General features: G+C 40.5%; 3 protein-coding genes and 3 pseudogenes across 4 annotated transcripts in view; all 6 read left to right on the forward strand.

Moving 5' to 3' along the window:
• Positions 1-315: 315 nt before the first annotated feature.
• Positions 316-2,760, forward strand: LOC143413915 (protocadherin alpha-C2-like). Its single transcript, XM_076877340.1, has one exon. The coding sequence runs from the start codon at positions 316-318 to the stop codon at positions 2,719-2,721; it is 2,406 nt and encodes an 801-aa protein (XP_076733455.1). The 3' UTR covers positions 2,722-2,760.
• An 830-nt stretch (positions 2,761-3,590) lies between these two features.
• Positions 3,591-23,675, forward strand: part of LOC101482391 (protocadherin alpha-C2) — a 39,013-nt gene continuing 18,928 nt past the window's right edge. The window contains exon 1 of one of the 2 annotated variants that reach the window (XM_076873640.1): positions 3,591-6,488. In XM_076873640.1, the coding sequence (XP_076729755.1) occupies positions 4,068-6,488 (2,421 nt within the window). In that variant the 5' untranslated portion in view covers positions 3,591-4,067. Of the gene's footprint in view, positions 6,489-10,590; positions 13,201-23,675 lie in introns of those variants that run through there. The other variant, XM_024804844.2, reaches the window with a different exon arrangement.
• Positions 6,854-9,438, forward strand: LOC111501406 (protocadherin alpha-C2-like). The gene has a single exon (XM_076873650.1). The coding sequence runs from the start codon at positions 7,024-7,026 to the stop codon at positions 9,421-9,423; it is 2,400 nt and encodes a 799-aa protein (XP_076729765.1). The 5' UTR covers positions 6,854-7,023; the 3' UTR covers positions 9,424-9,438.
• LOC143412553 (protocadherin alpha-C2 pseudogene) lies at positions 14,084-16,980 on the forward strand (annotated as a pseudogene).
• LOC112436159 (protocadherin alpha-C2 pseudogene) lies at positions 17,229-19,945 on the forward strand (annotated as a pseudogene).
• On the forward strand, positions 20,904-23,524 carry LOC112435877 (protocadherin alpha-C2 pseudogene; annotated as a pseudogene).

Raw genomic sequence — 23,675 nt, forward strand, 5'->3', positions numbered from 1 at the left:
TGAAATTTATTAAAGAATGTTCGGAGAAACATTCAATATTACCGGTGTCGCTGTTCCGTTAGTAAAAGGTGGAACTACGAACGTAACCAGCATTCACTGTGGAAGTCGGGACCCGACCAGAAAGCTCAGTGGTGCTGAAATTGCAATGCGAAAAGACGTGTGGCCATTTTACTACGGGAACAACGTAGCGGGAAAATTTTTGTGTGAAAATATTTGTGTTCAAATCCGTTACAGGAAATTTTTATATCATTGGAAAGTAAAGAATATCGTTTAAAGTGCTGCAAGTCCGTGAACAACAAAGGGTTCCTCATAACAATGGAGTCAGAGAAATGGTACGTGCTGTTCATTGCTCTTCTGTTTTCGATTGTGTGTCAGATATCGGGTTCAGTAACTCATTATTCGATGCCCGAAGAAATCAAAGAAGGATCCGTCGTGGCTAATCTCGCCACCGATCTCAGTCTGGATATTAAATCACTGAATCAGAGGAAGATGCGTCTTGATATCATCGCGAACAAGAAATATCTGGATGTGAACAAAGAGACTGGTGAGCTGTATGTTGTTGAGAAGATTGACAGGGAAAATATTTGCACCACCAAGTCGTCAGCGTCTTGCTATCTTAGACTGGAGGTTATATTAGAAAACCCTTTACGAATATTTAATATAGAAGTAGAAATTCTTGATATGAACGACAACGCCCCACAATTTCGAAGAGACGCCATACATTTGGATATATCTGAAGCGACGCCAAGAGGAGAAAGATTTTCTCTGAGTAATGCAGTCGATCCGGATGTAGGGTCCAATTCAGTGAAAACCTATCATTTGAGTGAAAGTGAATATTTTAACATAGAAGTTCAGACCGGAAGAGATGGAACGAAATTTGCGGATTTGATCTTAAAACAGACATTAGATCGAGAGCAGCAGCCTGTTCATAATTTGATACTTACAGCTGTAGATGGAGGAACACCCGCTCGTTCTGGCACTGCCAGTGTTATTGTTCATGTTCTGGACACAAATGACAATCCACCTGCCTTTGAAAAAGAAAATCTTAGTGTTAAAATATTGGAAAACTCTCCAATTGGAAGTCTTGTTGTTGATCTTAATGCAACAGACTTAGATGAAGGATCAAATTCTGATATAACATATTCATACAGTTTATATACATCAGAAAAAACACAGGAGACATTTAATCTGAATCCAGCCACTGGTGAAATTACAGTTAAGGGAGTGCTGAACTATGAAGATTTCAGGATTTATGATATGGAAGTTATAGCTGCTGATAAAGGAGCCAGCAGTTTAACAGGACAATGCACCATAAAGATTCTAGTTGAAGACATGAATGATAATCATCCAGAAATATCAATTAAATCATTTCAGAGTCCAGTGACTGAAAACATCGAGTTAGACACAGTGATAGCTGTAGTTAGTGTCAGTGATAAAGATTCAGGTGATAATGGAATAGTTGATCTTCGTGTTCCAGATAATATGCCTTTCAAACTGAGGGAGTCCTCTGATAACTATTATGAATTAGTAGTGTCGGAGTCTTTAGACCGTGAGAAGGTGCCGGAATATGACATCACTTTCACTGTGACAGACAGAGGCTCTCCTCCTTTATCTGACAATGAAACTATGACTTTAGAGCTGCTCGATGTTAATGATAATGTCCCACAGTTCCCCCAGTCATTTTATACTATACGTGTCATGGAGAATAACGCACCTGGGGCCTTGCTCAGCTCACTCACTGCCTTTGACCCCGACCTCCATGAAAACCAGTATCTAGTTTATTTCATAATAGAGAAGGAGATAGCCAACACATCCATGTCTATGCTGTTCTCCATCAATCCAGAGAACGGTAATCTTTACGCACTCAAAACCTTTGATTATGAGATTGAGAAGGAGTTTCTGTTCCACATCGAGGCCAGAGACTCTGGCTCTCCTCCTCTCAGCAGTAATGTGACCGTCCACGTCATTATTGTGGACCAGAACGACAATGCTCCAGTTATTGTGTCACCGTGGCGTGCACACGGCTCTGTGGTGGAGGAAAAGATCCCCAGATCCACTGATAAAGGATCCCTGGTTGCCAAGGTGATAGCCTTAGACACAGACTCTGTGCACAACTCTCGGATCACCTACCAGTTTCTACAGGTGACTGACGCCACCTTGTTCAGTCTGGACCAATACAATGGAGAGATCCGGACTATGAGGATGTTCAGTTACAGAGATCCACGCCACCAGAGACTGGTTGTTGTTGCCAAGGACAACGGAGAGCCTGCTCTCTCTGCTACAGTCACCATCAAGCTGACCACAATGGAGACTGCTGTTAAAGCCTACTCTGACATGACTGAGGAGCCTCTGGAATATGACATCTTCTCAGACATCAACCTGTATTTGGTCATCGGTCTGGGCTCGGTGTCGTTTCTGCTGCTCATCACCATATTGGTCACCATCGTGATCAAGTGTCAGAAACCCAAGCCCAGCAAAGCAGCTCCTCCCTCCAGGAACAGTGTGATCAGTGAGAGGAACTCCACCATCGCAGACTCCACTCTGGTCTCCAACGATGCCTACTGGTACAGTCTGTTTCTAGCAGAGACCAGGAAAGGAAAGCTGGTGGTTAGACAGCCTCTGCCAAAGGGCTCCAGGTACATTGTGTCCAGCATACCGAGAGGGACAGGACTGACAGACACTAGTGACTCAGCAGCTTCTACTCTGCAGGTAGGAATTTGATATACAGATAAGATATTTTACCTACATAACATTAAAATTAATTACGATTATTTTTTCTATTTTCTCCTTCACCTTAATCCACAAAAAAAATTTAGTGAATTATTCAAAAATCTCATAAATTATCATGAGGTACCACTATCAAATGCACTACTTAGTACATAACCAACATAGCAACAATCCATCATCATGATTTAGCAGCTTTTAATTGTGTTCAGGTCTTGTCCTCAAAAGTCAAGGCTGCAGTTTAAAGAACAATCTAAAAACCTGTGTTTTAATAGCAGTATAAATAATGGATATTTAATAAATGAAATGCAGTATTTAGGATCCACAAAGCTTAACTTCTTCATGACTTATTCACGTTTATTGTTTTTTATATACTTTTTACGTTTGTACTGTTAGCACAGTTTTTTTTTTTTCTTATTTAACAATCAGTTTTAGATGCGCCGTTATCTTCATGTTGTTAGAGTAACTTAATCTCAACTAACTTCTCTGGCTGTGTCCATTCTTTACAGCCATTTCCTCCCTGTTCTTGTTTTTGTGTAAATAAAATGTAATATCATGTATTTTCAATATTTTCCTGTGAATTCTGTATATGCAATATTTGCAACTTGTGCATTTATGATTAATACAATTGAGTACTTTATTATCTCTAATAATTTGTTTTTATCAGTGGTAAAGAGCGACTAGATTACTACGTCACCTAAAGTACCATGGTCATAAAGATATGGATAGAAAATCATTAGATCTATAATGAGACATTATGCAAAGTTAATGATAACTCGAAGTGCTACCATATTTGAAAATCGTCTGCAGCATTTTAGTGGTATCTCGTTTTATAATGCAGTAATCGTGAGGTCATTGCGGTTCATTGCTTTGACTGGTGGATTGTGTCTGAAATTTGATTGTTTTTTCAGCAATAATCAATTTGAACTGATTACATTTAGTAAATGTCACCTTTTATGTTTTGGGACCACCATTAACGGTATCCAGGTCCGTGTGTAGTAAAAACCAAAATATATGCAAAAACCAACGAAAATCAAGAATAATTTGAAGACGTGTGGTGTTCATTGTGGCTCAAAGGCTCCGACAAAATCTCAGGGGTGGCGCTATTCTATCAGTAAATTGCAAAGCAAAGAACGTAAAAGCAGAAAAGCGTGATGGTCTTCGCACGTTTAGAAGCAAGAGGACAGCGTCGTAGTGCTGAAACTCCGCTGCGAAACGCGCTGGCCTTGATTTAAGTTTAAATGTACTTTGGAATTCATACAATGTGTATTTGGCTCGAAAGAAACAGGGGGAGTTTTTTTTAAATGAATATTGCTAAAAACAAACATTATATCGTTTGAAGTATGATGAACTCCCATACAAGACGGGTTTCCAGAACAATGGAGTCTTACGAGAGGTACGTGATCCTCGCTATAATTTTTTCTTTTGCCCGGTACACATCGGCCTCAGTGACTCATTATTCAATACCAGAAGAAATGAAAGAAGGATCCGTCGTGGCTAATCTCGCCACCGATCTGACCCTGGATCTTAAAACACTGAATCAGAGGAAGATGCGTCTTGATATCATCGGGAACAAGAAATATCTGGATGTGAACAAAGAGACTGGTGAGCTGTATGTTGTTGAAAAGATCGACAGGGAATACATTTGCAATACCAAGTCCTCTTGCTATCTAAAATTAGAGGTTATACTAGATAACCCAGTAAGAATATTTAATATAGAAGTAGAAATTCTTGATATAAACGACAACGCCCCACAATTTCGAAGAGACGCCATACATTTGGATATATCTGAAGCGACGGCAAGAGGAGAGAGATTTTCTCTGAGTAATGCAGTCGATCCTGATGTTGGATCCAATTCAGTGAAAACGTACCATTTGAGTGAAAGTGAATTTTTTAACATAGAAGTTCAGACCGGAAGAGATGGATCGAAGTTTGCGGATTTGATCTTGAAAAAGACTTTAGATCGGGAGCAGCAGCCTGTTCATAATTTGATACTCACAGCTGTAGATGGAGGAACACCTGCTCGCTCTGGCACTGCCAGTGTTATTGTACGAGTTTTAGATACAAATGATAACGCACCCACCTTTGATAAAGAAAATCTGAATGTAAAGGTAATGGAAAACTCTCCGATTGGAAGTCTTGTTGTTGATCTTAATGCAACAGACTTAGATGAAGGATCAAATTCTGATATAACATATTCATACAGTTTATATACATCAGAAAAAACACAGGAGACATTTAATCTGAATCCTGCCACTGGTGAAATTACAGTTAAGGGAGTGCTGAACTATGAAGATTTCAGGATTTATGATATGGAAGTTATAGCTGCTGATAAAGGAGCCAGCAGTTTAACAGGACAATGCACCATAAAGATTCTAGTAGAAGACATGAATGATAATCATCCAGAAATATCAATTAAATCATTTCAGAGTCCAGTGACTGAAAACATCGAGTTGGACACAGTGATAGCTGTAGTTAGTGTCAGTGATAAAGATTCAGGTGATAATGGAATAGTTGATCTTCGTGTTCCAGGTAATATGCCTTTCAAACTGAGGGAGTCCTCTGATAACTATTATGAATTAGTAGTGTCGGAGCCATTAGACCGTGAGAAGGTGCCAGAATATGACATCACTTTCACTGTGACAGACAGAGGCTCTCCTCCTTTATCTGACAATGAAACTATGACTTTAGAGTTGCTGGATGTTAATGATAATGTCCCACAGTTCCCCCAGTCATTTTATACTATACGTGTCATGGAGAATAACGCACCTGGGGCCTTGCTCAGCTCACTCACTGCCTTTGACCCCGACCTCCATGAAAACCAGTATCTAGTTTATTTCATAATAGAGAAGGAGATAGCCAACACATCCATGTCTATGCTGTTCTCCATCAATCCAGAGAACGGTAATCTTTACGCACTCAAAACCTTTGATTATGAGATTGAGAAGGAGTTTCTGTTCCACATCGAGGCCAGAGACTCTGGATCTCCTCCTCTCAGCAGTAATGTGACCGTCCACATCATTATTGTGGACCAGAACGACAATGCTCCAGTTATTGTGTCTCCGTGGCGTGCACACGGCTCTGTGGTGGAGGAAAAGATCCCCAGATCCACTGATAAAGGATCCCTGATTGCAAAGGTGATAGCCTTAGATACAGACTCTGTGCACAACTCTCGGATCACCTACCAGTTTCTACAGGTGACTGACGCCACCTTGTTTAGTCTGGACCAATACAATGGAGAGATCCGGACTATGAGGATGTTCAGTTACAGAGATCCACGCCACCAGAGACTTGTTGTTGTTGCCAAGGACAATGGAGAGCCTGCTCTCTCTGCTACAGTCACCATCAAGCTGACCACAATGGAGACTGCTGTTAAAGCCTACTCTGACATGACTGAGGAGCCTCTGGAATATGACATCTTCTCAGACATCAACCTGTATTTGGTCATCGGTCTGGGCTCGGTGTCGTTTCTGCTGCTCATCACCATATTGGTCACCATCGTGATCAAGTGTCAGAAACCCAAGCCCAGCAAAGCAGCTCCTCCCTCCAGGAACAGTGTGATCAGTGAGAGGAACTCCACCATCGCAGACTCCACTCTGGTCTCCAATGATGCCTACTGGTACAGTCTGTTTCTAGCAGAGACCAGGAAAGGAAAGCTGGTGGTTAGACAGCCTCTGCCAAAAGGCTCCAGGTACATTGTGTCCAGCATACCGAGAGGGACAGGGCTGACAGACACTAGTGACTCAGCAGCTTCTACTCTACAGGTAAGAATATAATAAACAGATATATTTTTCTTCGTTTTCCCCCCAAATTATTAACATTGATGGTTTCTCATTCATTGTTTCTTTTATGTGTGGGGGCCAATTAACAAAAATAAGTGAGGTCATGAACAAACTTTTTCATTATCTTAAAAAGAACCTGGAGTCAATCAGTCACACCTGACAATACAAGAAATAAATTAAAATATTCATAACTTATCTTCATGCCAAGCATTTCAAAACATTATAAAATCCAAAAGGTGGCGCTGTTTGGTCAAGAACACCTCAGACCATAACGTCATGACTGTGTGTCGTCGCCATTATTGGTTATAGTAAGAGAAGCGACAGTTTCCAGGTCCCGAAACACCCCCGTTCAACGCGTCTTGCTCATTTTACCCTGGGATATAGCTGGGAGTGAATCGGCTGCATATTTTTTAATCAAGGAGGGAAGAGAAATACTGAAAACTGCTATACACGTACAGTATATCGCTTGAAATGCAGTGAAACCTTAAATAACGGGAAAAACGGGTCCCACGCAACAATGAAGTCATTTAAGAGGTATGTTCTGCTCGCCGTTATTTTTAGTTCTGTTCATAGCGTACGGGCCTCAGTGACTCATTACTCCATACCCGAAGAAATGAAGGAAGGGTCAGTTGTTGCTAACCTCGCTACTGATCTCAGCCTAGACGTTAAATCACTCGGTAAGAGGAAGATGCGACTTGACCTTATCGCCAACAAAAAATATCTGGATGTGAACAAAGAGACTGGTGAGCTGTATGTTGTCGAGAAGATTGACAGGGAATATCTTTGTACACAAACGTTTACGGTGTGTTACTTAAAAATGGAAGTAATACTAGAAAATCCATTGAGAATATTTAATATTGAACTGGAAATTTTGGATATAAACGACAACGCCCCACAATTCCGAAGAGACGCCATACACTTGGATATATCTGAATCAACGCCTACAGGAGAAAGATTCTCTTTGAGCAATGCCGTTGATCCCGATGTGGGCAGCAATTTAGTGAAAACGTACCATTTAAGTGAAAGTCAACAATTTACAATTGAAGTTCAGACCGGAAGAGATGGATCGAAGTTTGCGGATTTGATCTTGAAACAAACATTAGATCGTGAGAAGCAGCCTGTTCATAACTTGATACTCACAGCTGTAGATGGAGGAAAACCTGCTCGTTCTGGCACTGCCAGTGTTATTGTTCATGTTTTAGACACAAATGACAATCCACCTATATTTGGTCAATCAGTCTATAATGTAAAAATAATGGAAAATTCTCCGATTGGAAGTCTTGTTATTGATCTTAATGCAACAGACTTAGATGAAGGATCAAATTCTGATATAACATATTCATACAGTTTATATACATCAGAAAAAACACAGGAGACATTTAATCTGAATCCTGCCACTGGTGAAATTACAGTTAAGGGAGTGCTGAACTATGAAGATTTCAGGATTTATGATATGGAAGTTATAGCTGCTGATAAAGGAGCCAGCAGTTTAACAGGACAATGCACCATAAAGATTCTAGTTGAAGACATGAATGATAATCACCCAGAAATATCAATTAAATCATTTCAGAGTCCAGTGACTGAAAACATCGAGTTAGACACAGTGATAGCTGTAGTTAGTGTCAGTGATAAAGATTCAGGTGATAATGGAATAGTTGATCTTCATATTCCAGATAATATGCCTTTCAAACTGAGGGAGTCCTCTGATAACTATTATGAATTAGTAGTGTCGGAGCCATTAGACCGTGAGAAGGTGCCAGAATATGACATCACTTTCACTGTGACAGACAGAGGCTCTCCTCCTTTATCTGACAATGAAACTATGACTTTAGAGTTGCTGGATGTTAATGATAATGTCCCACAGTTCCCCCAGTCATTTTATACTATACGTGTCATGGAGAATAACGCACCTGGGGCCTTGCTCAGCTCACTCACTGCCTTTGACCCCGACCTCCATGAAAACCAGTATCTAGTTTATTTCATAATAGAGAAGGAGATAGCTAACACCTCAATGTCCATGTTGTTCTCCATCAATCCAGAGAACGGTAATCTTTACGCACTCAAAACCTTTGATTATGAGATTGAGAAGGAATTTCTGTTCCACATCGAGGCCAGAGACTCTGGATCTCCTCCTCTCAGCAGTAACGTGACCGTCCACATCATTATTGTGGACCAGAACGACAATGCTCCGGTTATTGTGTCTCCGTGGCGTGCACACGGCTCTGTGGTGGAGGAAAAGATCCCCAGATCCACTGATAAAGGATCCCTGGTTGCCAAGGTGATAGCCTTAGACACAGACTCTGTGCACAACTCTCGGATCACCTACCAGTTTCTACAGGTGACTGATGCCACCTTGTTTAGTCTGGATCAATACAATGGAGAGATCCGGACTATGAGGATGTTCAGTTACAGAGATCCACGCCACCAGAGACTGGTTGTTGTTGCCAAGGACAATGGAGAGCCTGCTCTCTCTGCTACAGTCACCATCAAGCTGACCACAATGGAGACTGCTGTTAAAGCCTACTCTGACATGACTGAGGAGCCTCTGGAATATGACATCTTCTCAGACATCAACCTGTATTTGGTCATCGGTCTGGGCTCGGTGTCATTTCTGCTGCTCATCACCATATTGGTCACCATCGTGATCAAGTGTCAGAAACCCAAGCCCAGCAAAGCAGCTCCTCCCTCCAGGAACAGTGTGATCAGTGAGAGGAACTCCACCATCGCAGACTCCACTCTGGTCTCCAACGATGCCTACTGGTACAGTCTGTTTCTAGCAGAGACCAGGAAAGGAAAGCTGGTGGTTAGACAGCCTCTGCCAAAGGGCTCCAGATACATTGTGTCCAGCATACCGAGAGGGACAGGACTGACAGACACTAGTGACTCAGCAGCTTCTACTCTGCAGGTAGGAATTTGATATACAGATAAGATATTTTACCTACATAACTGGAACATTTAAATTAATTACGATTATTTTTTCTATTTTCTCCTTCACCTTAATCCACAAAAAAAATTCAGTGAATTATTCAAAAATCTCATAAATTATCATGAGGTACCACTATCAAATGCACTACTTAGTACATAACCAACATAGCAATAATCCATCATCATGATTTAGCAGCTTTTAATTGTGTTCAGGTCTTGTCCTCAAAAGTCAAGGCTGCAGTTTAAAGAACAATCTAAAAACCTGTGTTTTAATAGCAGTATAAATAATGGATATTTAATAAATGAAATGCAGTATTTAGGATCCACAAAGCTTAACTTCTTCATGACTTATTCACGTTTATTGTTTTTTATATACTTTTTGCGTTAGTACTGTTAGCACAGTTTTTTTTTCTTATTTAACAATCAGTTTTAGGTGCGCCGTTATCTTCATGTTGTTAGAGTAACTTAATCTCAACTAACTTCTCTGGCTGTGGCCATTCTTTACAGCCATTTCCTCCCTGTTCTTGTTTTTGTGTAAATAAAATGTAATATCATGTATTTTCAATATTTTTCCTGTGCATTCTGTATATGCAATATTGGCAACTCGTGCATTTATGATTAATACAATTGAGTACTTTATTATCTCTAATAATTTGTTTTTATCAGTGGTAAAGAGCGACTAGATTACTACGTCACCTAAAGTACCATGGTCATAAAGATATGGATAGAAAATCATTAGATCTATAATGAGACATTATGCAAAGTTAATGATAACTCGAAGTGCTACCATATTTGAAAATCGTCTGCAGCATTTTAGTGGTATCTCGTTTTATAATGCAGTAATCGTGAGGTCATTACGGTTCATTGCTTTGACTGGTGGATTGTGTCTGAAATTTGATTGTTTTTTCAGCAATAATCAATTTGAACTGATTACATTTAGTAAATGTCACCTTTTATGTTTTGGGACCACCATTAACGGTATCCAGGTCCGTGTGTAGTAAAAACAAAAATATATGCAAAAACCAACGAAAATCAAGAATAATTTGAAGACGTGTGGTGTTCATTGTGGCTCAAAGGCTCCGACAAAATCTCAGGGGTGGCGCTATTCTATCAGTAAATTGCAAAGCAAAGAACGTAAAAGCAGAAAAGCGTGATGGTCTTCGCACGTTTAGAAGCAAGAGGACAGCGTCGTAGTGCTGAAACTCCGCTGCGAAACGCGCTGGCCAAGATTTAAGTTTAAATGTGCTTTGGAATTCATACAATGTGTATTTGGCTCGAAAGAAACAGGGGAATTTTTTTTTAAATGAATATTGCTAAAAACAAACATTATATCGTTTGAAGTATGATGAACTCCCATACAAGACGGGTTTCCAGAACAATGGAGTCTTACGAGAGGTACGTGATCCTCGCTATAATTTTTTCTGTTGCTCGGTACACATCGGCCTCAGTGACTCATTATTCAATACCGGAAGAAATGAAAGAAGGATCCGTCGTGGCTAATCTCGCCACCGACCTCGGGCTGGATGTGAAAACACTGAATCAGAGGAAGATGCGTCTTGATATCATCGCGAACAAGAAATATCTGGATGTGAACAAAGAGACTGGTGAGCTGTATGTTGTTGAGAAGATTGACAGGGAACATATTTGCCCTTTTAAGTTATCAGCATCTTGCTATCTAAAATTAGAGGTTATACTAGATAACCCAGTAAGAATATTTAATATAGAAGTAGAAATTCTTGATATGAACGACAACGCCCCACAATTTCGAAGAGACGCCATACATTTGGATATATCTGAAGCGACGGCAAGAGGAGAAAGATTTTCTTTGAGTAATGCAGTCGATCCTGATGTCGGATCCAATTCAGTGAAAACATACCATTTGAGTGAAAGTGAATGTTTTAATATAGAAGTTCAGACCGGAAGAGATGGATCGAAGTTTGCGGATTTGATCTTGAAAAAGACTTTAGACCGAGAGGAGAAACCTGTTCATAATTTGATACTCACAGCTGTAGATGGAGGAACACCTGCTCGCTCTGGCACTGCCAGTGTTATTGTACGAGTTTTAGATACAAATGATAACGCACCCACCTTTGATAAAGAGAATCTGAATGTAAAGGTAATTGAAAATTCTCCGATTGGAAGTCTTGTTGTTGATCTTAATGCAACAGACTTAGATGAAGGATCAAATTCTGATATAACATATTCGTACAGTTTATATACATCAGAAAAAACACAGGAGACATTTAATCTGAATCCTACCACTGGTGAAATTACAGTTAAGGGAGTGCTGAACTATGAAGATTTCAGGATTTATGATATGGAAGTTATAGCTGCTGATAAAGGAGCCACCAGTTTAACAGGACAATGCACCATAAAGATTCTAGTAGAAGACATGAATGATAATCACCCAGAAATATCAATTAAATCATTTCAGAGTCCAGTGACTGAAAACATCGAGTTGGACACAGTGATAGCTGTAGTTAGTGTCAGTGATAAAGATTCAGGTGATAATGGAATAGTTGATCTTCGTGTTCCAGATAATATGCCTTTCAAACTGAGGGAGTCCTCTGATAACTATTATGAATTAGTAGTGTCGGAGCCTTTAGACCGTGAGAAGGTGCCAGAATATGACATCACTTTCACTGTGACAGACAGAGGCTCTCCTCCTTTATCTGACAATGAAACTATGACTTTAGAGCTGCTCGATGTTAATGATAATGTCCCACAGTTCCCCCAGTCATTTTATACTATACGTGTCATGGAGAATAACGCACCTGGGGCCTTGCTCAGCTCACTCACTGCCTTTGACCCCGACCTCCATGAAAACCAGTATCTAGTTTATTTCATAATAGAGAAGGAGATAGCCAACACATCCATGTCCATGTTGTTCTCCATCAATCCAGAGAACGGTAATCTTTACGCACTCAAAACCTTTGATTATGAGATTGAGAAGGAGTTTCTGTTCCACATCGAGGCCAGAGACTCTGGATCTCCTCCTCTCAGCAGTAACGTGACCGTCCACATCATTATTGTGGACCAGAACGACAATGCTCCGGTTATTGTGTCTCCGTGGCGTGCACACGGCTCTGTGGTGGAGGAAAAGATCCCCAGATCCACTGATAAAGGCTCCCTGGTTGCCAAGGTGATAGCCTTAGACACTGACTCTGTGCACAACTCTCGGATCACCTACCAGTTTCTACAGGTGACTGACGCCACCTTGTTTAGTCTGGACCAATACAATGGAGAGATCCGGACTATGAGGATGTTCAGTTACAGAGATCCACGCCACCAGAGACTGGTTGTTGTTGCCAAGGACAACGGAGAGCCTGCGCTCTCTGCTACAGTCACCATCAAGCTGACCACAATGGAGACTGCTGTTAAAGCCTACTCTGACATGACTGAGGAGCCTCTGGAATATGACATCTTCTCAGACATCAACCTGTATTTGGTCATCGGTCTGGGCTCGGTGTCGTTTCTGCTGCTCATCACCATATTGGTCACCATCGTGATCAAGTGTCAGAAACCCAAGCCCAGCAAAGCAGCTCCTCCCTCCAGGAACAGTGTGATCAGTGAGAGGAACTCCACCATCGCAGACTCCACTCTGGTCTCCAACGATGCCTACTGGTACAGTCTGTTTCTAGCAGAGACCAGGAAAGGAAAGCTGGTGGTTAGACAGCCTCTGCCAAAGGGCTCCAGGTACATTGTGTCCAGCATACCGAGAGGGACAGGGCTGACAGACACAAGTGACTCAGCAGCTTCTACTCTGCAGGTAGGAAGTTAATGCACAGATATGGTATTTTATTTACACAAAAACATATAAATATCAATTGTTAGTACATTTTTTCTTTTAACCCTTGACTTCATTTATTAAAACATTCTAGTGAATTATTCGAAAATCTCAGAAATTATCATGAGGTACCATTTTCAGATGCATTGCAAACCTAATATTTTGAACTATTCACCTAATTTTTCTAAATGACTTATTATTATTATTATTATTATTATTATTATTATTATTATTATTATTATTATTATTATTAATATTATATTAACTCGTGTTCATCCATAACTTAGTTGCAGTGATCACATAAACTTTCAAAACCGTCCATGAGGCACCAGTGTCGCATGCACAACCTAGTATACAACGAAGAAATGAATAACTGCTATAAATACGTTTTTTTAATTTATGTTTCTTCAATAGGGGTGAATAACACTTTAAACAATATATATTTAATTTAATACTTGGTATTTATTAGTGGTAAGAAAAACAAAACAAACAGAAAAAAAACCAGGAGTGACTCACTGCTTTATCTAAAGGGTCACCAACATGAATAATTAGAAAACCAAAAACCACAGGAGAATAAGTTGAAAAGTAAATAATCTTAATTGAATTATATTTGTAAATAATCTGCACATTTTCAGTGACATGTCGTTTCCACTGTTACATTTTTGAAGCGATTGGACGTAATAATCTGCACGCATATACTTTGTATAAACTATGAATGTAATTTTCAAAATTACTAAATTTAAGCCCACTGAAAGGAAATAAACGAATTTAACCCAAGTGATCCCACCTCATTAGTTGTGATATGTATATATATCTGTGTGTGTGTGTGTGTGTGTGTGTGTGTGTGTGTGTATAGCAAGGCCTGGCAGTTTACGGTCCGCACTGCATACATGCATGAAAGAAGTATGAATCGAAAATAATTTTTTGGCATATCATGTTCAACGTAGTTAGGAAGATCTTGTAAAATCAAAGGGGTGGCGCTATTCTATAACTAAAAAGCCGACACACGGACGTCATGCTAGAACACCGTAGTGGTCTGAGAAAAGAGGTAAAAAGCGGACAGCTCCGTAGTGCTGAAGGTCCCCTCCGTGGGGTGCTGGCATTATTTTGACAAGGAAAAGGTCGATATTGAAATGCATGTTTGCCTGTGATGAAAGAAAGAATATCAAAACTGAATATTGCTGGAATAATATACTTGATGGTTCGAAGAGCAATTAACTCACTTAAAAGACGGGTTTCCAGAACAATGGGGTTCCATAAGAGGTATGTGCTGCTTGCTGTTATTTTCTCTTCTGTTCGATACACATCGGCCTCAGTGACTCATTATTCAATACCAGAAGAATTGAAAGAAGGATCCGTCGTGGCTAATCTCGCCACCGATCTCAGCCTGGATGTTAAAACACTGAATCAGAGGAAGATGCGTCTTGATATCATCGCAAACAAGAAATATCTGGATGTGAACAAAGAGACTGGTGAGCTGTATGTTGTTGAAAAGATCGACAGGGAACATATTTGCACGACCAAATCGTCAGCGTCTTGCTATCTAAGATTAGAGGTAATACTAGAAAATCCAGTACGAATATTTAACATGGAAGTAGAAATTCTTGACATGAACGACAACGCCCCGCAATTTCGAAGAGAGACTATTCATTTAGACATATCTGAATCAACGCCTACAGGAGAAAGATTCTCTTTGAGCAATGCCGTTGATCCTGATGTGGGCAGTAATTCAGTGAAAACGTACCATTTAAGTGAAAGTGAACAATTTACAATTGAAGTTCAGACCGGAAGAGATGGATCAAAGTTTGCGAATTTGATATTAAAACAGACATTAGATCGGGAGCAGCAGGCTGTTCATAATTTGATACTCACAGCTGTAGATGGAGGAACACCTGCTCGTTCTGGAACTGCCAGTGTTATTGTACGAGTTTTAGATACAAATGATAACGCACCCACCTTTGAAAAAGACAATCTGAGTGTTAAAATAATGGAAAACTCTCCGACAGGAAGTATTGTTGTTCATTTAAATGCAACAGACTTAGATGAAGGATCAAATTCTGATATAACATATTCATACAGTTTATACACGTCAGAAAAAGCACAGGAGACATTTAATCTGAATCCAGCCACTGGTGAAATTACAGTTAAGGGAGTGCTGAACTATGAAGATTTCAGGATTTATGATATGGAAGTTATAGCTGCTGATAAAGGAGCCACCAGTTTATCAGGACAATGTACCATAAAGATTCTAGTTGAAGACATGAATGATAATCACCCAGAAATATCAATTAAATCATTTCAGAGTCCAGTGACTGAAAACATCGAGTTGGACACAGTGATAGCTGTAGTTAGTGTCAGTGATAAAGATTCAGGTGATAATGGAATAGTTGATCTTCATATTCCAGATAATATGCCTTTCAAACTGAGGGAGTCCTCTGATAACTATTATGAATTAGTAGTGTCGGAGCCATTAGACCGTGAGAAGGTGCCGGAATATGACATCACTTTCACTGTGACAGACAGAGGCTCTCCTCCTTTATCTGACAATGAAACTATGACTTTAGAGCTGCTGGATGTTAATGACAATGTCCCACAGTTCCCCCAGTCATTTTATACTATACGTGTCATGGAGAATAACGCACCTGGGGCCTTGCTCAGCTCACTCACTGCCTTTGACCCCGACCTCCATGAAAACCAATATCTAGTTTATTTCATAATAGAGAAGGAGATATCCAACACATCCATGTCCATGTTGTTCTCCATCAATCCAGAGAACGGTAATCTTTACGCACTCAAAACCTTTGATTATGAGATTGAGAAGGAATTTCTGTTCCACATCGAGGCCAGAGACTCTGGATCTCCTCCTCTCAGCATTAACGTGACCGTCCACATCATTATTGTGGACCAGAACGACAATGCTCCCGTTATTGTGTCACCGTGGCGTGCACACGGCTCTGTGGTGGAGGAAAAGATCCCCAGATCCACTGATAAAGGATCCCTGATTGCCAAGGTGATAGCCTTAGATACAGACTCTGTGCACAACTCTCGGATCACCTACCAGTTTCTACAGGTGACTGACGCCACCTTGTTCAGTCTGGACCAATACAACGGAGAGATCCGGACTATGAGGATGTTCAGTTACAGAGATCCACGCCACCAGAGACTTGTTGTTGTTGCCAAGGACAATGGAGAGCCTGCTCTTTCTGCTACAGTCACCATCAAACTGACCACAATGGAGACTGCTGTTAAAGCCTACTCTGACATGACCGAGGAGCCTCTGGAATATGACATCTTCTCAGACATCAACCTGTATTTGGTCATCGGTCTGGGCTCGGTGTCATTTCTGCTGCTCATCACTATATTGGTCACCATCGTGATCAAGTGTCAGAAACCCAAGCCCAGCAAAGCAGCTCCTCCCTCCAGGAACAGTGTGATCAGTGAGAGGAACTCCACCATCGCAGACTCCACTCTGGTCTCCAACGATGCCTACTGGTACAGTCTGTTTCTAGCAGAGACCAGGAAAGGAAAGCTGGTGGTTAGACAGCCTCTGCCAAAGGGCTCCAGGTACATTGTGTCCAGCATACCGAGAGGGACAGGGCTGACAGACACTAGTGACTCAGCAGCTTCTACTCTGCAGGTAGGAATCCAGTGTTCGCCTTTGCAGTAATTTCTCTGCTTTATAAACCTTATTATTTGTATTTGTAACATGTACAAAACAGCGGATTCTCGTTTTACATGCTATACTTTTTCAGGTAAATAAATATAATTGACTTTGGTAAAAATGCAAAATACATTTTTTCTATTATCAAAACTAATCTCACGAAATATAAAATGAATACTTCATTGTCTTTATTTTTATTTTTTTTACTTTTTCCCCTTCCTTTAACACAAGTAAAATGTGGTATGATATTTTCGGTGGCGCTGTTCCGTCCATAAAAGGCCAGCCCATCAACGTAGTCACAATGCTAACTACGTCTGAGCGAATCGGAAAAAAGACCAAACAGCTCCGTGGTGCTGAAAGTGCGAAAACGCACTAGCAAACTTTACAGCGGAAAAAACGGTGCGATAAAATTCAGTTTGAACGTGTTTCGAGTAGAATAGGTCTCAGCGCAAATTAGTATTGCTAGAAACGTCAAATATTCCGAGTGAAATAATATGATTGGATACAAAACCAGGGGTGCTTTTGTAACAATGGAGTCGTCGGAAAGGTACGTGCTGCTCAGTCTTTTCCTGTTTTCGATCGTCAATCCACTGTCGGCCTCAGTGACTCATTATTCGATACCAGAAGAAATGAAAGAAGGATCTGTCGTGGCTAATCTCGCCACCGATCTGACCCTGGATCTTAAAACACTGAATCAGAGGAAGATGCGTCTTGATATCATCGCGAACAAGAAATATCTGGATGTGAACAAAGAGACTGGTGAGCTGTATGTTGTTGAGAAGATCGACAGGGAACATATTTGCCCTTTTAAGTTATCAGCATCTTGCTATCTAAAATTAGAGGTTATACTAGAAAGCCCGTTACGAATATTTAATATCGAAATAGAAATCCTTGACATGAACGACAACGCCCCGCAATTTCGACGAAACGCCATACATTTGGATATATCTGAAGTTACAGCAAGAGGAGAGAGATTTTCTCTGAGTAATGCAGTCGATCCTGATGTTGGATCCAATTCAGTGAAAACGTACTATCTGAGTGAAAGTGAATATTTTAATATAGAAGTTCAGACCGGAAGAGATGGATCGAAGTTTGCAGAATTAATTCTAACAAAGACATTAGACCGAGAGCAGCAGCCTGTTCATAATTTGATACTCACAGCTGTAGATGGAGGAACACCTGCTCGTTCTGGCACTGCCAGTGTTATTGTTCATGTTCTGGACACTAATGACAATCCACCTACGTTTGATAAAGACAATCTGAGTGTAAATTTAATGGAAAACTCTCCGATTGGAAGTCTTGTTGTTCATTTAAATGCAACAGACTTAGATGAAGGATCAAATTCTGATATAACATATTCATACAGTTTATATACATCAGAAAAAACACAGGAGACATTTAATCTGAATCCTGCCACTGGTGAAATTACAGTTAAGGGAGTGCTGAACTATGAAGATTTCAGGATTTATGATATGGAAGTTATAGCTGCTGATAAAGGAGCCACCAGTTTAACAGGACAATGCACCATAAAGATTCTAGTTGAAGACATGAATGATAATCACCCAGAAATATCAATTAAATCATTTCAGAGTCCAGTGACTGAAAACATCGAGTTAGACACAGTGATAGCTGTAGTTAGTGTCAGTGATAAAGATTCAGGTGATAATGGAATAGTTGATCTTCATATTCCAGATAATATGCCTTTCAAACTGAGGGAGTCCTCTGATAACTATTATGAATTAGTAGTGTCGGAGCCATTAGACCGTGAGAAGGTGCCGGAATATGACATCACTTTCACTGTGACAGACAGAGGCTCTCCTCCTTTATCTGACAATGAAACTATGACTTTAGAGCTGCTGGATGTTAATGACAATGTCCCACAGTTCCCCCAGTCATTTTATACTATACGTGTCATGGAGAATAACGCACCTGGGGCCTTGCTCAGCTTACTCACTGCCTTTGACCCCGACCTCCATGAAAACCAGTATCTAGTTTATTTCATAATAGAGAAGGAGATAGCTAACACCTCCATGTCCATGCTGTTCTCCATCAATCCAGAGAACGGTAATCTTTACGCACTCAAAACCTTTGATTATGAGATTGAGAAGGAGTTTCTGTTCCACATCGAGGCCAGAGACTCTGGCTCTCCTCCTCTCAGCAGTAATGTGACCGTCCACGTCATTATTGTGGACCAGAACGACAATGCTCCCGTTATTGTGTCTCCGTGGCGTGCACACGGCTCTGTGGTGGAGGAAAAGATCCCCAGATCCACTGATAAAGGATCCCTGATTGCCAAGGTGATAGCGTTAGATACAGACTCTGTGCACAACTCTCGGATCACCTACCAGTTTCTACAGGTGACTGACGCCACCTTGTTCAGTCTGGACCAATACAACGGAGAGATCCGGACTATGAGGATGTTCAGTTACAGAGATCCACGCCACCAGAGACTGGTTGTTGTTGCCAAGGACAATGGAGAGCCTGCTCTCTCTGCTACAGTCACCATCAAGCTGACCACAATGGAGACTGCTGTTAAAGCCTACTCTGACATGACTGAGGAGCCTCTGGAATATGACATCTTCTCAGACATCAACCTGTATTTGGTCATCGGTCTGGGCTCAGTGTCGTTTCTGCTGCTCATCACCATATTGGTCACCATCGTGATCAAGTGTCAGAAACCCAAGCCCAGCAAAGCAGCTCCTCCCTCCAGGAACAGTGTGATCAGTGAGAGGAACTCCACCATCGCAGACTCCACTCTGGTCTCCAACGATGCCTACTGGTACAGTCTGTTTCTAGCAGAGACCAGGAAAGGAAAGCTGGTGGTTAGACAGCCTCTGCCAAAGGGCTCCAGGTACATTGTGTCCAGCATACCGAGAGGGACAGGACTGACAGACACTAGTGACTCAGCAGCTTCTACTCTACAGGTAGGAAGTTAATGCATAGATATGGTATTTTATTTACACAATAACATATAAATATCAATTATTTTCATTATAATTTTTATTTCCCCCTCGACTTCATTTATTAAAACATTCTAGTAAATCATTCTAAAATCTCAGAAATTATCATGAGGTAGCATTTTCAGATGCATTACAAACATAATATTTTAAATTATTCTCCTAATTTTTCTAAATGTATTATTATTATTATTATTATTATTGTATCAACTCGTGTTCATGCATAACTTAGTTTCAGTGATCACATAAACGTTCAAATCCTTGCTGGAGGCACCAGTGTCGCATCCATAAAGTAGTATACAACGAAGAAATTAATACCTTCAATAAATACGTTTTTTGATTCATGTCTTTTCAATAGGGGTGAATAAGACTTTTCTTTTTAATATACATTTAATTTAATATTTGGTATTGATTGGTGGTAAAAGACACACACACACACACACACACACACACACACACACACACACACACACACACACACACAGGAGTGACTCACTGCTTTATCTAACGGGTCTCCAACATGAATAATTAGAAAAACATAGAACACAGGAGAATAAGTGGAAAAGCAAATAATCATAAATGAATTATATTTATAAATAATCTGCACATATTCAGTGACATGTCGTTTCCACTTTTACATTTTTTAAGCGAATGGACGTAATAATTTGCACGCATAAACTGTGTATTAACTATGAATGTAATTTTCAAAATTACTAAATTTAAGCCCACTTAAAGGGAATAAACTAATTTAACCCGAGTGATCCCACCTCATTAGTTGTTATACACACACACACACACACACACACACACACACACACACACACACACACACACATATATATATATATATATATATATATATATATATATATATATATATATATATATATATATATTACGGTCCGCACTGCATACATACATGAAACAATTGTGAGTCGAAAATAATTTTTTGGCATATCATGTTCAACGTAGTTAGGAAGATCTTGTAAAATCAAAGGGGTGGCGCTATTCTATAACTAAAAAGCCGACACACGGACGTCATGTAAGAACAGCGTGGTGGTCTGAGAAAAGCGATAAACAAGCGGACTGCTCCGTAGTGCTGAAGGTCCCCTCCGTGGGGCGCTGGCATTATTTTGAGAAGGAAAAGGTCGATATTGAAATGCATGTTTGCCTGTGATGAAAGACAGAATATCAAAACTGAATATTGCTGGAATAATACTTGATCGTTCGAAGAGCAATTAACTCACTTAAAGACGGGTTTCCAGAACAATGGGGTTCCATAAGAGGTATGTGCTGCTTGCTGTTATTTTCTCTTTTGTTCGATACACATCGGCCTCAGCGACTCATTATTCAATACCAGAAGAATTGAAAGAAGGATCCGTCGTGGCTAATCTCGCCACCGATCTCAGCCTGGATGTTAAAACACTGAATCAGAGGAAGATGCGTCTTGATATCATCGCAAACAAGAAATATCTGGATGTGAACAAAGAGACTGGTGAGCTGTATGTTGTTGAAAAGATCGACAGGGAACATATTTGCAATACAAAGTCCTCAATGTCTTGCTATCTAAGATTAGAGGTAATACTAGAAAATCCAGTACGAATATTTAACATGGAAGTTGAAATTCTTGACATGAACGACAACGCCCCGCAATTTCGAAGAGAGACTATACATTTAGACATAACTGAATCAACGCCTACAGGAGAAAGATTCTCCTTGAGCAATGCCGTTGATCCTGATGTGGGCAGTAATTCAGTGAAAACGTACCATTTAAGTGAAAGTGAACAATTTACAATTGAAGTTCAGACCGGAAGAGATGGATCAAAGTTTGCGGATTTGATATTAAAACAGACATTAGATCGGGAGCAGCAGGCTGTTCATAATTTGATACTCACAGCTGTAGATGGAGGAACACCTGCTCGTTCTGGCACTGCAAGTGTTATTGTACGAGTTTTAGATACAAATGATAACGCACCCACCTTTGAAAAAGACAATCTGAGTGTTAAAATAATGGAAAACTCTCCGACAGGAAGTATTGTTGTTCATTTAAATGCAACAGATTTAGATGAAGGATCAAATTCTGATATAACATATTCATACAGTTTATATACATCAGAAAAAGCACAGGAGACATTTAATCTGAATCCAGCCACTGGTGAAATTACAGTTAAGGGACTGCTGAACTATGAAGATTTCAGGATTTATGATATGGAAGTTATAGCTGCTGATAAAGGAGCCAGCAGTTTAACAGGACAATGCACCATAAAGATTCTAGTTGAAGACATGAATGATAATCATCCAGAAATATCAATTAAATCATTTCAGAGTCCAGTGACTGAAAACATCGAGTTAGACACAGTGATAGCTGTAGTTAGTGTCAGTGATAAAGATTCAGGTGATAATGGAATAGTTGATCTTCATATTCCAGATAATATGCCTTTCAAACTGAGGGAGTCCTCTGATAACTATTATGAATTAGTAGTGTCGGAGCCATTAGACCGTGAGAAGGTGTCAGAATATGACATCACTTTCACTGTGACAGACAGAGGCTCTCCTCCTTTATCTGACAATGAAACTATGACTTTAGAGCTGCTGGATGTTAATGACAATGTCCCACAGTTCCCCCAGTCATTTTATACTATACGTGTCATGGAGAATAACGCACCTGGGGCCTTGCTCAGCTCACTTACTGCCTTTGACCCCGACCTCCATGAAAACCAGTATCTAGTTTATTTCATAATAGAGAAGGAGATAGCCAACACCTCAATGTCTATGCTGTTCTCCATCAATCCAGAGAACGGTAATCTTTATGCACTCAAAACCTTTGATTATGAGATTGAGAAGGAGTTTCTGTTCCACATCGAGGCCAGAGACTCTGGCTCTCCTCCTCTCAGCAGTAACGTGACCGTCCACATCATTATTGTGGACCAGAATGACAATGCTCCAGTTATTGTGTCTCCGTGGCGTGCACACGGCTCTGTGGTGGAGGAAAAGATCCCCAGATCCACTGATAAAGGCTCCCTGGTTGCCAAGGTGATAGCCTTAGACAATGACTCTGTGCACAACTCTCGGATCACCTACCAGTTTCTACAGGTGACTGACGCCACCTTGTTTAGTCTGGATCAATACAATGGAGAGATCCGGACTATGAGGATGTTCAGTTACAGAGATCCACGCCACCAGAGACTTGTTGTTGTTGCCAAGGACAATGGAGAGCCTGCGCTCTCTGCTACAGTCACCATCAAGCTGACCACAATGGAGACTGCTGTTAAAGCCTACTCTGACATGACTGAGGAGCCTCTGGAATATGACATCTTCTCAGACATCAACCTGTATTTGGTCATCGGTCTGGGCTCGGTGTCATTTCTGCTGCTCATCACTATATTGGTCACCATCGTGATCAAGTGTCAGAAACCCAAGCCCAGCAAAGCAGCTCCTCCCTCCAGGAACAGTGTGATCAGTGAGAGGAACTCCACCATCGCAGACTCCACTCTGGTCTCCAACGATGCCTACTGGTACAGTCTGTTTCTAGCAGAGACCAGGAAAGGAAAGCTGGTGGTTAGACAGCCTCTGCCAAAGGGCTCCAGGTACATTGTGTCCAGCATACCGAGAGGGACAGGACTGACAGACACTAGTGACTCAGCAGCTTCTACTCTGCAGGTGAGGCACTTTTTTGAGTCACCCTGATTGGGTATAATATCATTCAGAAAATGTTCATTTTATAACCCAGTACTGGATTAAATAGCTTTATTCCCAAGCATTAATTTAGAAATGGTCCCTTTGTTTGAGATGCAAATTTTATTAAATGTCATCCTTATTATTCACACTCATGGTCTTTT

The sequence above is a fragment of the Maylandia zebra genome, linkage group LG2, assembly GCF_041146795.1.
Source record: "Maylandia zebra isolate NMK-2024a linkage group LG2, Mzebra_GT3a, whole genome shotgun sequence".
Lineage (NCBI taxonomy): Eukaryota > Metazoa > Chordata > Actinopteri > Cichliformes > Cichlidae > Maylandia > Maylandia zebra.

What these genes read in the sequence shown, in the direction of transcription:
- LOC143413915 (XM_076877340.1), top strand. Translation starts at nt 316, where the DNA reads ATGGAGTCAGAGAAATGGTACGTGCTGTTCATTGCTCTTCTGTTTTCG.
- LOC111501406 (XM_076873650.1), top strand. Translation starts at nt 7,024, where the DNA reads ATGAAGTCATTTAAGAGGTATGTTCTGCTCGCCGTTATTTTTAGTTCT.